General features: G+C 43.7%; 1 protein-coding gene across 2 annotated transcripts in view; it reads left to right on the top strand.

The window, feature by feature from the left end:
- slc2a4rg (SLC2A4 regulator) overlaps positions 1–16168 on the top strand; it is a 40685-nt gene that overhangs the window by 13099 nt on the left and 11418 nt on the right. For both annotated transcript variants that reach the window (XM_080015086.1, XM_080015087.1), the window contains exon 3: positions 14788–14888. In XM_080015086.1, the coding sequence (XP_079871212.1) occupies positions 14788–14888 (101 nt within the window). The remainder of the gene's footprint in view (positions 1–14787; positions 14889–16168) is intronic.

Here is a 16168-nt window from a genome sequence, read left to right on the forward strand (position 1 = left end):
CTGCGAGCCTTTCATGAACCGTCTCACTCTCTTTAAAGGGGAGTGAACGCACACATCCTTGAGCGCTCCGCAGCCGCTGCCAAGATAACGTGGAGATTTCCGGCCTGGAGAGAGCTAGAAAGTAGTAGGCACTTAATCTCCGCACCGCTGGCTTTCGAGTACCAGAAATGCCACGGCACAAAAAATTAGAGTGTGTGTGAGGCGGCCCAGTCTCTGTCCTTGTCATGGCTATAACTACCCCCGACCAAGCTCCGAGCGCTCAAAGACCACATCAAGCAAATGCCACCATCTGATAATTCCCCCTTTCTGATTAGCTTTTTTTTGTTGTTGTTTCTCATCTGGCCTCCCTTGGCCTCCACCCAGACACACACATTTTCTTTCTTTTTTTTCTTTTTGGGGTGGACATAGAGTACAATAGACAATGTAATGCCTCCGAGTCTGCCATAGTTCCTGAGGTTTGGCTCATTTTGTGGTTTGCACACAAGCGATCCAAGCGGATCTCCGGTCGCGTTGAACCGCCTCCGCACTCTGAACCGGTTCAGGCCAGAACCCATCCCCATCCCCATCCCCCTTGCTGATATCCTTTTGATCTGCTGGATTTAATGAACGACAACGGCTGGGTGATGAGAAGAATTTTATTTTCAATTACGATTTGGGCTTCCCACGATTTTGAAAACAAGATCATCAAGATAAAAAGATTATTGTGCTGCATTCCATTTCGCAATGATGCCCTCGTTTTGTCTTGTGTTAGAAATCCAGTGCACCACGTTTCTTTACAGCAGTGGGCTTTCGTCCCTCCCCAAACTCACTCTCAGCCGGTGTCGCCAACTTGGCTCGCTAGATTTAGCAACTTTCCAGACTCGCTTAGCGACTTTATTTCTAAAAAAGCGACAAGCGACAAATTTAGCAACTTATTCAGACCATCAGGGAAACGGTGAGAAATATATTCAAACATATTATATTAGAATTCATTCCCATGCATGCTGCTCACACTTATCGCAGCGCCGGTGTCACTCCCACTCCTCTTGCGTCGTGTCTGCGCATGCCTGCCAGACAGTGTGCCCAACTACCAAACATTTTGTGTGGCAGATCCGAGTGACACAGGCCGAGATGTTGCAAACACACCAGTTTATTGTAGAGAGTGGGCAAGATGGAACAAGGCTGGAGCAGATGGAACATTGTCATGACAGAGGCTCCCCGCCCGTGTGTGTGTGTGTGTGTGTGTGTGTGTGTGTGTGTGTGTGTGTGTGTGTGTGTGTGTGTGTGTGTGTGTGTGTGTGTGTGTGTGTGTGTGTGTGTGTGTGTGTGTGTGTGTGTGTGTGTGTGTGTGTGTGTGTGTGTGTGTGTGCGGATCGGGTTTTACCTGTTGCTCGTTGATTGCTCTAACGAGCAACAGGCGTACACCCTGATCCTGGGCCCAATTACCAAGACCCAAGACAAGTGTGGCTGCTCAAACCACACCACGTCCACACCACACACTGATCATTCACCATTTATTTAAATAACTGTAAATTGATACTGATTCATAAATAGTTTTGGATAAATAAATAGATAAATAAATACTTTGTTTTATATAATAAATAGTTGACTCTCTATAATACATACAAAGTATAGAATAATATTTTCTCTGATATGGAAATACTTAGAGGTCCAGGGGCACCGGGGCTTCCTCTGCTCTCTCCCACGGTGCAGCGCTCTTCAGCCGGCAGCTTGTAGTGGAGATGAGGCCCCCCAGAGCTGACGCGACGGGTCTTCCTCAAACACCAACCGCGATTTACAGTGACGTCTGGTCTGAAGCGGTCGGAGAGCGTCCCTCGGTCCGCTCCAAATATCCCTACATATAATCACAGAGTGCAGATTTGGGAACTTTTCAGACTGTTCTCAGACGACAGTGATGATTATGTTAATTATTTAAATGTCTATAATATATATTTATATATTATATATTATTTATTTTATTTATTCATCCCTCATCCACCCTTTTTTTTTGTTTTCAGTTTAATTATATTTACAGTTCAAGAAAAAAGAAAGAAAAGCCAAGTGCAATAAATGCACGAGTAATCGTGTTAAATAATTGTGATAGTAGTAATTGTAATTGTGATAGGAGTAATTATGAGTTTTGCCATAATCGAGCAGCGCTGGGAGATGGATCTCAAAGGACTGGAATGTGTGTGTATTTGTTTGTATATCGTGTCAGTCAGGGATGTACAGATACCGATGCAGATATCAGGTCCAATACTGTGACAATGTATTCTTACAAATACAAATACTCTGATACTTTGATCATTTGGTACCAACTCAACGTGGTAATTGCATTGAGTTCCTGTTTGATGTTATTTTTTTGGAACTCTGTGACTGTGGCATGATATCTTTTTGTTTAAAGGATAGGTGTGCTATTTTTCAACCCATCACTTAAAATGTTGGCTCCCATCATTTATAACTAACTATGTCAAAGTTTGAAAAGTAGATTTAACACGTTAAGCACAGTGAGAAAGCTATTGCTGATTGATAAGGTTCTTAGTAGTACAACCTTCAATGAGGTTGTGCTATGAACAGTTATAAAGGATGGAACCAACATTTTAAGGTCTGAGTTGAAAAATAGTGAAGCTATCCTTTAGGAAATGCATCAATTGAATCAGTTACTGGACATAATAAACATGCAGGGTCTTCACAATCAGGACTCTCACTATTTTTGCAGCAAAATGTCAGTGTTCATAATGGTACCCTGTGGTGGCAACCACCTAATAATGACTTGTCAGTGCTCGTATCAGTTTCGGACTTTCTGTACCCGCGGCCATGCGCAGTCCGTATTGTCGGTCGGCTTGTGACGTCTGTGAGGTGCTATGTACGTGTGTGTCAGCATGTTGTGTCTGTGCGAACGAACGCCTTGATGTGCTGGCATTCCGAGAGCCGGGATGTCACCATGTATTTATGACTAACCTCAGAATGCTCACAGGTTAATTATCACAGAGCTCATATCTGCTTAGACCGTTAGCCGGCGGTAGAACTTCATACAAGTGGTAGAATGTGCGTCAGAGGGAGAGATTTTTTTTGTAAATTGTTTAACCTCTAACCATGTCATAAATTAATTGCCAATGTCAATACCAATACTGGGTTACTATCTTTATCTTTTTGTAAAGCAACACATGAATGTCCCTTTATATATACAGACGGTTGTCCTGAAGGCATAACTGCAAGTTGGCAGTGTCCTGTAAGCGCTGCCTGTCTGTCTCTACACGCTAGCTTGCGTTTTGGCCAGTGTGTTCACACACGGCACAGTAGGGAGCCATGTTAATCCCAAGTGTCCGCAACCAGTTTGTTATGTGCTGTTTCATGAAACTAATGTGATTCTTTAGAACCGTTTGTAAAATATTGACGAAAATAATTCAAATCCCAGTGCAGTCCAAAGCTTCATCTACTCATGAGAAGCCCCGCCTCATCTTTAGACCAGCACTCAATTTTAACATTATCCTCTCTCTAGTGTTTCCATGGTGTGCCCCTCTGGCCTCCATTCGTCTTGCTAATTGCCCCGCTGCAGTTGTTACTTGGTGAAAGACAGCTCATTTTGCCTCCCTTATTCCCCATTGTGGATCCATTCCTCGAGCAGCTAGGGAACTCGAGTAACACAAAGGGAGAGGTCAGTGTGTTTCTTAAAGGTGAGAGACCCACAGAGATTATGCGATCCTTGTTTCAAATTTGCAATAATGTCGATTTACTGCTGTTGGCTCAATTTCTGCAGTTACTTGTGCAAAAGCCAGGCTATTTAATCGCAAACGGTGCATCGTTGCCTTTTTATATTTTGACCTATTTCTCATGGAGTTTTTGCCTCATGGTGTAGGTTGTGTCTGACTTCCTGCACAGTACATCCACAACAATTAGCCAATTATATTTTTCAACTGCAAAAGCCAACATTTGACCACTGTGGCGCTGTTCTTGCAAATGCCTCGCTATATTTATTTGACGCAAAACGTTGCACCGAAACGTCAGCATTTACACCGGCATCGATTCCTATTACGTGGCCAAATGCATCAGTATTCAGCTTCACTTTGTGAGTTGGGGGTTTTTATTCCTCTTTGATGCCGCACGTCCCGGCGAGCTCTTTGCAGACTCCACATCTCCCTAATCTTCCACAGTCTTACCTACGACTCTTCCCCGCGCTCACTTTGAGGCCGCATCCATGTCACTTTCTGTTTGATGAAACGATAATGATCTGCATGCTGTAGACGCAGGAGGCTCACTTAATTTAACCCTGCCCTCCAGATAAACCCGCTTCGTGAAAGAGAGTCGAGTAACTTTTGAAACTGCGTTGGTCTTTGTAACTGCATTCACAGGAAAAATAGGCAGGTCGCGGCCTGCACCGGCTTGCGACAGCCGATTCAGAGAGAGGATGAGCGGGAGGCAGAGCTTGTGGAAGGTGGAGAACAGACAGAACAACTCTTCGGTAACACTGGATAGGGACTGTCACTTCCTCAAGGCACAAGTTTCAAGTCTCTCGTACTCCTTCTGCTTTTTTACACTTCTCCACTGGCTTTTTTATTTTTTTATTTTTTTATTTTAGCTCTGATCTTATTTTTTTCCCTCTCATCTTGCTCAACACTGAGAAAGGCAGGCGGAACTCACTTTTTTTGGCTGGAATTGATCACCATGACTTTTATCTGGTTTTCCTGTGCACCCTGAGAACAAACAGGAAGCTAAATTATTCATATCACCCGGGAGATGGCAGTCTCTATGGCCCCCCCCCCCCCCCAGGCACACACACGCACACACACCCTGAAGTGGTATTTGATATTTTGATATATTTGAATACCATTTGAATTGATCTCAAGAGGAAAATCATTTTAAGCTGAGTGAGGGGAAAAAAAACTGATTGCACCTGGTTGATTTCACTCGCTCGCTGCATTGCCATGTGACTCTAATAAGAACTGACACGTGTTTTGATAGGGAAGCAAACAGTGCTGGTTCAGGTGGAGGGCCTATCATACAGTTTTCACATCAAAATGAGTCGGTTGACCCTGATTTTTCCACCCGCTAAAAATAGGTGATTGACACCTTTCCCACTGCCAGCAGAAATGCCGTTTTTTCTGGTGCGTCACGTTCGACGTCACAAACATGTCGCAAAAGGGGCGTGTCATGGTGCCAGTGTGATTGGGAGTAAAACTTTAGAGGAGACAGCAGTTTAAACAAACAAGGACATAAAACATACGAAAAAATATTTTAGTACAGTAGAAGCAGCATGGAGCACCACTGGTGCGCACCTGTGCACAGATCCTCCATGTTTCCAGGTTAGCGCCGGTCCTTCGGCAGCGGGGAGTGCAATGCTGTGCTCCCCACGCTCACAACATTTCGCGGTCCCCCATGCGGGAAAAAAGTCAATAACTTCTGATTTTGGATTCTAAATGCGATATGAAATGATGGAATGATACACGGATATTCCTGTATATTTATGCGGCAGCATCTGGAATTTCAACGCGCATTGCATCGCATCCGTAAAGGGGCCAAAATTAGCGCGTCGACCCGGTTGTCCTGTTCACATCAGAGCCGATCGGAGGTGGAGCTGATTAAAATCCGGGTCTATTGCCGGGTCATTTGACCTGGGACTGAGACCCGGGTTTTTCTTTTACCACTTGTGACAAATGCCGGATGTTAGCAGGTATTAGCGGGCTTTTGGTGCAGTGGGAAAGGGGTATTACATGCATCACTTGCCGATTCCCCCCCAAAAATAAAAAGAATAAAGGTTATCGTCACTTCAGGAACAACCTCCCAGCATTCCCAACCATCCGTTATGCAGCATGAAGTGATGATGCCGTAATTAACTCATGTAATGACAATCTATTAATCAAAAAAATAAACACATTTTTGCTGTGTTGAGTTACTGATAAGGTTTTCACAAAAATGAGTGTAATTCCTTATTTTTTATAACTATTGTCTTGAGCAGTGATTATCAGCTTTTTTCATATCAAGGATATTAGGAATATTTTGTCTCTGGGACCCCTAATAAGATTTCTATTGTTAGATATGATTTAAAACAAACTTCCCGACCGATCTATATTACAGGTACTCCTCACTTAACGACCTACCTGTTTAACGTCCGTCCGGACTTACGATCAGCTCTCCGACCAGTCTGTGTTGTAAGCTGCATACAACACAGACTGGTCATACACCACACCGTGCACGGGGCATGCGCAGCGTCTCAGCGTCAAGCATCTTATCACACATCACCGTTTATATACTATATATACTATATACACTTTATATACTATATATACTATATATGCTATATATACTATATACACTGAATCCATCTCATCTCATCACGGTTCTCAGTGTCGTTCCCACAGTCTGTCAGTTTTCACTACACTAGCGTTCGCATTGGCCACACCTCCTTACCGTGAAATAACACAGGTCCTCGCTTATCGACCAATCCGCTTAACGACCTGGTCCGAGGAACGGAACTCGGTCGTTAAGTGAAGAGTACCTATAAAATCACAGGGATCACAGCAAAACTAAAATCAAAACAGCCATTATTTTACGTTCTCTAATGGTGCTAATGTCTTGTGAATTAAATAGTGGTCAGGTTTAACCATGTGTGTGATGTGATGAAATGGTCTCTTGCTGGGCAGGCAGGTAGACACCACGGGGGGTGACATGCCTTTTGCTGTGTCTCTATCAGCCATTATTTGGCCGCACAAAGCTAGCTGTTGTTTGCTCTCGGTGCCGAGGCCACAGAGGATCAAGCTGACGATAGAGAGGCTTTTTATCCCGGGACTGAATAGCCGCTGCACTGACAGCCCACATTAAAGACACACAGCACTCACAAACGGCCCCTTTCCAGCAGTAGGGGGTGGAGGGGTAGGGGTCGGAGAGATGTTCGCCGCCCAGGCCCACTTATGTGTGTAGCACGCACACACACACGCACACACACGCACACACACACACACACACACACACACACACACACACACACACACACACACAAAGCGTATCTCCATATCCATAATCCATGCTATGTTACCAATACAAAGGCTGGATCTATGAACCAGAAAGAAGAGGACTAGGAGGGGGTGGTGGCTGGATTGCAATGTGTGAAGCAGATCACAACTGTAAACACGGGGACAGGCTGTGTCTGCATGTGGGATGGGGGGGGGGCAGAGAGAGAGAAAGAGACAGCAAAGACATTACGCAATGTATCAGAGTAAACTGGAGATGATGGAGGACTTTTGGGGTATTTTATTATTGGTTCATCTGGATGGGAGGGCTTGCAGCCAGTGCACGGCTGTGGGTGCTAAGTCATCCGCTTCCATTCACCCCATCTAGCCTATGCGGTCTCCATTTCACCATGATATAGGCCACACAGGTTTAAATCATATCACTTGATCGTTCCTTTGGTGCCTATTATGACCGATAAGCTTCACACAGACATTTTCTTGACAACACAAACATTCATTTTATTACATTCTGTTATTATCAAAATGACATTATTCATCCTGCATTCAGGAAGCCATGCATTGCATTATTTATGAAGATGAGCGAGCGGTTTGTAGATGAGCGAGTGGTTTGTCTATTTCCTCCCAGAGACTATGCGGACACTCTGAGGTGTCACACCACCCAATGAAGGTGAAGCTAAAGAGATGGTTGCGCCGAATAAGGCTCTTGTGTTGTTTTCCGGTGGGGTTTTCTTGGGTTTTATTTTCACTTTCTTCTCCACTGTTGATGTGTCTGAGATGTGCACAGTGATGGAAAATTTGATGCTATAGGACAGGAGTTACTAACTTGGGGTTCGTGGCCCCTTCAGGTCAGTGACCGAAATGCAAGGGGTTTGCGTGATTAAAGAAAACATATATATTATTATTATTATGATTATTGAGTATTACATGGTTTTTTTACCATAAAATATACATACTAGTAGGGTATAGTAGGGTTTTTTAGTGACATTTAAACTTATCAGCAAGGTGTAAGATTTTAAACCACACAGCAGTTTCCTGCAGCTCTCTTCAATCTTTCTCATAATTATTTTTGTACCAATTCCAAACATCAATATGTGAGAGAATAAGCAAGCTAAGTTTCACTGACAACACAACTCAGCTCAGATGACCAGTCAACTCTATGTGACCTGTCACACCAAGTGGTCAGATAGCTCAAAACAATGACGTTTGCTGACACAAGCTCAAAAGCACAGCCCAACTGCCTCACCCTCCCTTCTGCGAGTCTTCTCTCTTTCCCCCCCTACTGACAGGTTGCTTGAGGGTCATTGACAGGCATTGTGAGCTATACATTCTTCCCCGAAAACACAGAAAAGATCTCTGGGCCCCATCTAGAGTCAGGCCTTGTATGTGTATGTGTGCATGTGCATGTGCGTGTGTGTGTGTGCGTGTGTGTGTGTGTGCGTGCGTGTGCGTGTGTGTGCGTGTGTGTGTGTTTGTGGTTGTCTGTGTGTGTAGGCCTTTCCAAACAGGTGGGCTAACCATGCAGCAGGAAGGAAATCAGCGAGGAGGGTGTTGATTGGATGAGGGTGAAAAAAACTCATATTGGAAAGTGTCTGAAGAGATCGCTGATAAACAGCCAGAGCTGCACAATGCATAGCGATAACCCGCTGACTTTCTCAATCACCGTGTGTGTGTGTGTGTGTGTGTGTGTGTGTGTGTGTGTGTGTGTGTGTGTGTGTGTGTGTGTGTGTGTGTGTGTGTGTGTGTGTGTGTGTGTGTGTGTGTGTGTGTGTGTGTGTGTGTGTGTGTGGGCACACGCACGCAGTGTGTGGCTGTTGCCAGGCATCTGGGCATGTACAGGAATTGACTTGCTGGCAGAGCAGCAGGTCACATCCCAGTGAGGAGGGTAAGAGGAGGAGAGCTGCAGTATTAAAGCGAGGCCATCGGCCCAACAACAAGGACGACAACACGGAGCAGCGTCGAGCTTCAGTGTGTTTATCTCAATAAGAACGTTCATAGTGAGTCGTTCACATTGTATACTGAGGTATATGAATGTGAATTCTTTCAAAACCACATGTTCAGCTGCGGTTCATTACATTGAAAAGGATGGTTAAAAAAAATGTCACGTTGCGCTAAAAGCTTGTTTGTCAAATAAATCTCTCTCAAATATTTCAGGCCATATTTGAGACTACATAGTTTAATTATTAAAAAATGTGTATCACAATTAGCATCTTAATTTCATGATGATAGAATACCACTAAACTGTTGCCCAGCCCCCATTTTAGTTGTAAAAAACAATTGTTTTCTTCGTATCTTGTTTTGCAGTTGTTTTTAACTTTTAAAGCCAATGAACTCCCTTAAAAGCCCCCCTCCACCAGCATGTTGACGACTGTGTTCCTTTCTCAGCCCGTCACTCCTCCCTGTGCCTTGGATATGGCCCAAACTACGAAGCTCTGCGTCCTAATCCCCACCCCCTCTCTCCAACGCCCACTCCATTCTCTCTCTCAGGTGCCAGGAAGGGTGTGTCCCCACTGTCACTCTGCCAAGACTAATACACACTGAGGGAAGGAGGAGGGTGTGTGCGTGTGTGTATGTGTGTGTATGCGTGTGTGCATGTGTGCGTGCGTGTGCATACAATATGCATGACAGTGGTATGTGAGGTAGTACCATAGTGTGTGTATTGTAGCGTCCTAAGATTAACTGCACGTCATAAACACATCGGTGGTCAGCCATAGACACCCTTGTAAACATCTACTGTAGGGCACTATACCAAACCTTTCCCTCCCCACCTCTCATGCACGCACCTACACACATACAAACCCACACAAACACACAAACACACACACACACACACACACACACACACACACATTTTGTTACAACAGTGTGGAACACCGATCTCAAGTCAGATTTACATTTGCGGTAGTTTAGCTTACCCTTCACAGCTAGATTTAACGCCTTCATGCTCATTTTATTGGCCGATAACAGGGGAGAGAGGTGACGAGAGATTGATGACTGCTGGTAGTATTTGTGCATTGGGTTCATTGTGTGTTTGTCAGAATCATAAATAAACTAGGGCTGTCAATCAATTTAAAAAAAAACAAATTATTAATCACCCAAGTTGCTGTGATTAATCGTTTGTTTTTTCTGAAGCTTGTAATAATGGATATTTAACTATAAGTCGTGGAATAATGTAGAGTCAACACAAAGTAAGTATGTTTCAATTCAAATACTATTGTTTAATGGCATCTTTTTAACTTTGAACACAGATTCTAGACCATGAAAGTCATATTTCTTATACGCACTGACAGAAATAATAACAAACCCAGGCCCATATGTTAAAGTGCCAGTTGAATTTTAAAAACATCAAGACCATTAACATTTGATATTAGCTGAGGAAGGCAATCATTCCTTATCATATAAATGATAATTAAGGTATTATCAGTATGCTTAAATGAAATGTACAAGAATATATCCACTGCATGTTTTTCTTAATTTTTAAATTGAACCACAACAAGCTGATAACAAAAACAATAGGAAATCTCTACTACAGAAACAGCTCAATAAATACACATTTATACATTATGAAAATCTCCTTGCACCCTCTGGTTAATGGGACAAACCCATCGCTGCCGTCCCTGCGGACCCACGGAGAAGAACCAGCACCGCCTTCCTCCTGTCAAAAGCTGCTATGTATTTAAAGATTATTATTCATTCCAGCGACGACACATATTCAAGCCAGAAGCGGCTCCGTGAAATATAAACAAACACGAGACTCACGAACTAATCCAACTATGTTAATTGAAAAACAGACTCCAAATGCAAATGAAATGAGAAGCAAAAGGGTGCAAACGAAAGCAAAGATTCACTCACCCAATAAATGTTGAGCGATTTCACAATCCGAAGTTTAAAGTCTGGAGAACGCTGCATTCGCTCGCGCTGATGGAACAGAACCGGGAGGAATTCCTCAAACAAAGTCGCCACTTATGCGTCGATGATGTGTCACCTCTGGCGTGGCCCAGGGGTAAACAAAACACAGCTGTGTAAATTGCGGTTTTGTTATTATTTTTCAGCACTAAAATAAACATACCAGTATGATATTGGTACACCAGTAATAACCTACCAGTACTATGCAGGTCCCAGTGACTGAAGATGTCTATATATTGTCCAGGAAGAGTCAGTACTTAACCATTATGCCTTTATGTTGGAGCCAATGCAGAAATGTCTCAAACTGCATTTCCACTAATGGTCGCGCTAGAAGCTGCTTCGAAAAACCTCAGACTGAATGGCAGAAAAACACCTCTCTCTAGAAATACAGTCAATAATCTTTTTCCTACAAGGCCTCTCAATAGCTAAGTTTACTTTCTTCTGATTGGTGTCTGCGTTGTGATATAGATAGACGGGCATGGATGCCTCGATTAACAGGTCTCTCATTCATGTTTCAGCAAGGTGAGCGCGGATCTTCCTTTTACCTACTATCTGGTGATTTAATTTGCCCCGCGTCAGCATAACACGACTGCTGTCCAAAGTTAGAAATGTCTGGCTCCGTTTCCGGCCAAGATGGGGGCGAGCATAAATCCAAACTCAAGGCTTCAAAGACTGTTGCCTCCGAAATGGGATACTTGCATACCACGAGTACGCCAAATTGTCTGAAACCATAGTTCGTAGCTCAAATAAAATGCAAAAAATACCGGGATGACATACTACATCCTATGTAATGTCTTAGAATGCAAACACTGTGCTGGCACGCATTTCCCACAATGCAATGTGGGACAAGTTTCTATAACCTACCTCCTAACCTGCAACACGATGAAAGAAAGTAGCGCAGCTACTGTAAATGACAATGTAGTATGTCTGAAGCCATCGTTGTTTTTACTCACATACTGTACTTAAGTGCACTGGATGATAGAACGGACATGTAGTATGTAGAACAGCATTTTAAATTGGTAATGGTATTAGCAGTAAACAAGTGGTATCCATGCGGTGGCTCTCTGTGGGTTACCACAGACAATTCTGTTATTAAATTATACATAAACACACACACAGATATATACATGAATGCTTATTCATACCTGTTTGCTGAGGCGTTTAAGATACAATGTCGCTTTATTGATCCCTGGTGGGAAATTTGGTGGGAGCTTTCACGTGCACACAAACACACTCACATACTGTATATACACACTCATACATACACACTCAGACCACAAGGAAAGCAAAGATCGGCTCAATGTCAGGAAAGAAGGAGGGGACGGTGGTGTGTGTGTGTGTGTGTGTGTGTGTGTGTGTGTGTGTGTGTGTGTGTGTGTGTGTGTGTGTGTGTGTGTGTGTGTGTGTGTGTGTGTGTGTGTGTGTGTGTGTGTGTGTGTGTGTGTGTGTGTTGGGGGTGGGTGTGTGTGTGTGTGTGTATCAGTTTATGTATATGCATTGATGAGCTGAAGTGGTTGAAAATGGTTTAGACACACACACACACACACACACACACACACATATACAGTACAAAGGCCCATGCAGCCTTGTATAGAGACATGCAGAACCCCTGCAGAGCCATTTCTTTATCTCATTCCACTTTATTACTGTTTGTTTCTCAAGCTATAATTTATTGGATCAGTCAGCCCCGAAATATTGAAACGGAAACTGAGACATAAATCATGCATTTGTCCCTTGTTTGCCCTGTACGGTGCTGTGCTCGGATCAGCCTAATGAGTGAAACAGGACACAGCTAATCTTGTTATCTCCCGTCCAGTCTGTGCCTGTATGGCCAGTGTGTGTCTATGTCGATGTAATGCTCTGCATCACTATGGTCGTGTGTGTGTGTGTGTGTGTGTGTGTTCCGTTTCCCTCCATCTCTTTCTCACTCTCTCTCTCTCTCTCTCTCTCTCTCTCACTGAAACATTATTTAGAGATTGTGAGTGTATGAGTGAAAGCTGTGTGTGTGTGCGTGTGCGTGTGTGTGCGTGTGAGAAACCAGCAGCAGCCCTGGTGCTCTCAGATTGTTTGTGTTTGCGTCTGAGTTACTTCCAAATGGGGAATTTTTTTTCATATCTGGTTAGTTTCTCCATGGTCTGTCAACTTTCAACCCCCCAAAAAACACTCCAATTGCTGTGGATTGTGACACATTTAGAAGAGAACAGCTCAGGGTTTAACCGCCAATTTGAGTATCAATGCTTCTTTTTTTTAATGTGACGCTGAGCACAGAATGCTTCAAGATCCGATGTTTGGGAGACCGTGTGTACGTGCAGGTTTACATACTCTGTGCTGATTTATGGTCAAATTTTTAACGGTTTATTTGTGGCCTCAGCGGTGAAGTTTTTAGGAGTATGTGTATATTTGTGTATGCCTGTTTGTGTATTCGTGGACCTTAAGGAAATAGTTGTGTGTGTGTGTGTGTGTGTGTGTGTGTGTCTGTGTGTGTGTGTGTGTGTGTCTGTGTGTGTGTCTGTGTGTGTGTCTGTGTCTGTGTGTGTGTGGAGACTGAGTGGCATTCTGCCAGGCTCAGGGCTTGGCTGAGAGCAGGCCTCAAACCAGTTTTCTCTGGTTGTGTAGTGGAGAAATCTGGGCGGGACCACAGCCTCTTAAAGTTACAGTGTGTGTGTGTGTGTGTGTGTGTGTGTGTGTGTGTGTGTGTGTGTGTGTGTGTGTGTGTGTGTGTGTGTGTGTGTGTGTGTGTGTGTGTGTGTGTACATGGTGTTTATGTGCACATATAGACACATCCATATCTTTCTGTTTGGTGCATTTGTACCTTTTAAAACTCACCATTTGCATGTAGGCATCACCTGGATGTGGATACAAGCCTCATTGTATCGACTTGTGCTGCGTGTGTGTGTGCACCGTGGCTGATGTTTCGGTCAGTGTGCGTGTTGTATATGTGTGGGTATTAATAAGCCTCCGCTGGCCCTGCACTTAGTAATTTCCTCTATACTTAGCTTCAGAGAAGAGCATAAAATAGCCGCATGAACAGAGAAGATATTGGCAGAAAATGTCTCGGTGGAGCGAATAAGTTTGTGCCTGACAGCACAATGACCCAGATTACGACCCACACCTTCACTGTCATTGTGTTACCCCCCTCTAACTTCTCCAAACTGGGAAGTTACTGTGTGTGTGTGTGTGTGTGTGTGTGTGTGTGTGTGTGTGTGTGTGTGTGTGTGTGTGTGTGTGTGTGTGTGTGTGTGTGTGTGTGTGTGTGTGTGTGTGTGTGTGTGTGTGTGTGTGTGTGTGTGTGCGCGCGTGTGTGCGCGCGCGCGTCCAAATGGGCAGTATAAATAAGTCTGGAGCTGAGTACTCAGCATGGGGTGCACCGAACGGGAAGAGAGGATAACATCTCTCTCTCTCTCTCTCCCTCTCCCTCTCTCTCTCTCTCTCTCTCTTGTCCATTTCTCTATGATGCTGCACCAGTAATACTGGTAATGACCAATAAACACCACGCGTTTAAAACACATCCACCACAGAAACTCTCCCGTGCACTGTAATACACACACACACACACGGTCACACACCCACGTGCACTTCCAAAGCACACATGCACTTAGCCTCCAAAGATGTACACACGATAATTCATCTCGCCACTTCTTCAGAGGAGGCATGGAGCACTTTTTGTGTCATCCGAAAGTTGTTAAATGTTTGCTCTTGTGAAAGGAAACTTTAGCTCTTAACAAGGACCCGATCACATTATTTATTATTGTAACAGAAAGTTTCCACTCGCCAGTAAAATACATATGCGTATCTTTTTTTTTTTCAGTCTGGCCAGAGTGAGATTAGTTCAGACATTTCCTGGGTTCCAGGTGCGGGGGGGTGGGGTTTGCTTCTAATCTACTTCTAACTTATTTTTTATGTATGTCGTGACTCTTGTGTATGTCTTGTTCCACAGGAAGCCCTCAGGTCACGCTGATAAAGAGGTGATGGCTGCCACCGTCCTGAGCTCACTGTCCACTCCGCCTCTGGTGCTCCACCCTGCATCCACACCCGCAGGTAAACAACACCATATGGCCTTGATACTATGAGTGACCCCCCTTCCCCTCATTCACCGAAAGAAAATAAATAAAAAGTTGTACGCTCTTTATCCGTCTACAATTTTTTAGTGGTTATTAAGTGGTTTAACATTTGACTAAAACCTTGCTGACAAAAAAATCTGAAATCTCACAACAAACCATCATCGTCCATCATCATCATTAGTGAGGTAATAATATATTTTTGGGGAAGAAAAAAAATGATTATTTTATAATAATTATATTATATTATATTATTTTTTGTTACCAAATTGGGGAGTTTGATCCAGCACAATTATTGATCATGTCATGTAGTGTAATCAATTGTCTTTTGGTGCCGTGCCAGAATAAGTGTATGGTGAAAACACAGAGTGTTTGTTGTATTGTCGAAACCCTGCTCCGGTAGCAAAGTGGTACCACAGCCGGGAGGTGTAAAGAGCTTCATTCGTGCACGGCCGCAAAAAAACAATCTGTGCTTTAGACTTAACCAGGGTGAGAATTGACTGACCGGGTAGCAAGGACAGGAATCAAATCCCTCCATTTCAGTCAGGACGAGGTTTCGGTCACATCACGGAGTTTGGTTCACTGGGAAAAACATTAGTGTAGTGTTACCTGAGTGGCACCCGAGGGGATAGATGAGACCTGTCTCATGACTACATGTAGCCAGAAAAGGGAGTTAGGCTAATGTCAATAAATCTCTCTTTGTATGCTTTGTCAGGCACCAAAATGCACATTTCAGGAAACACTGGGCCGAATACTGAACAAACTGAGAACAGCTTTGCTTTTGTAGCGTTGCCGAAATCAAAATTCAATGATAGAACTGCAAGGTATTGGGGATGGGTGGGGGTGGACTTTTATTATTGTATAGTCCTTTTGTGTGCAAAAAATCAACCCGTGTAATTTTTTTGGAGCATCAAACAGTTCCATCCTGCTGACATGTTGGGTGTTAAAATAGCAGTCATTCATTTTCATAGGCCAGGAGCAGCCTGCGATATAAACGGCTTTGGTTGCTGGCTTGTTTTGAACGCGTATTCGATAGCTGTCACAGGAGACCAACAAAAACAGTGTCACGTATTCAGGATTCTCATTCTTGGCTGCTTACCCAATATGCCATTATTTTTTGCTATTCTTAGACAAATATATTCGGCGGCTGAAAATTTGGTGTCGCCATTACTTTATTAAAGTAGAGCATATTAACACGCTGCTCCGTTTAAATCCACGGTCCTGAATCTTGTGTGCTTGAACCAATCCACTGGCACCACG

Source organism: Zeus faber (genome assembly GCF_960531495.2).
Source record: "Zeus faber genome assembly, chromosome: 15".
Lineage (NCBI taxonomy): Eukaryota > Metazoa > Chordata > Actinopteri > Zeiformes > Zeidae > Zeus > Zeus faber.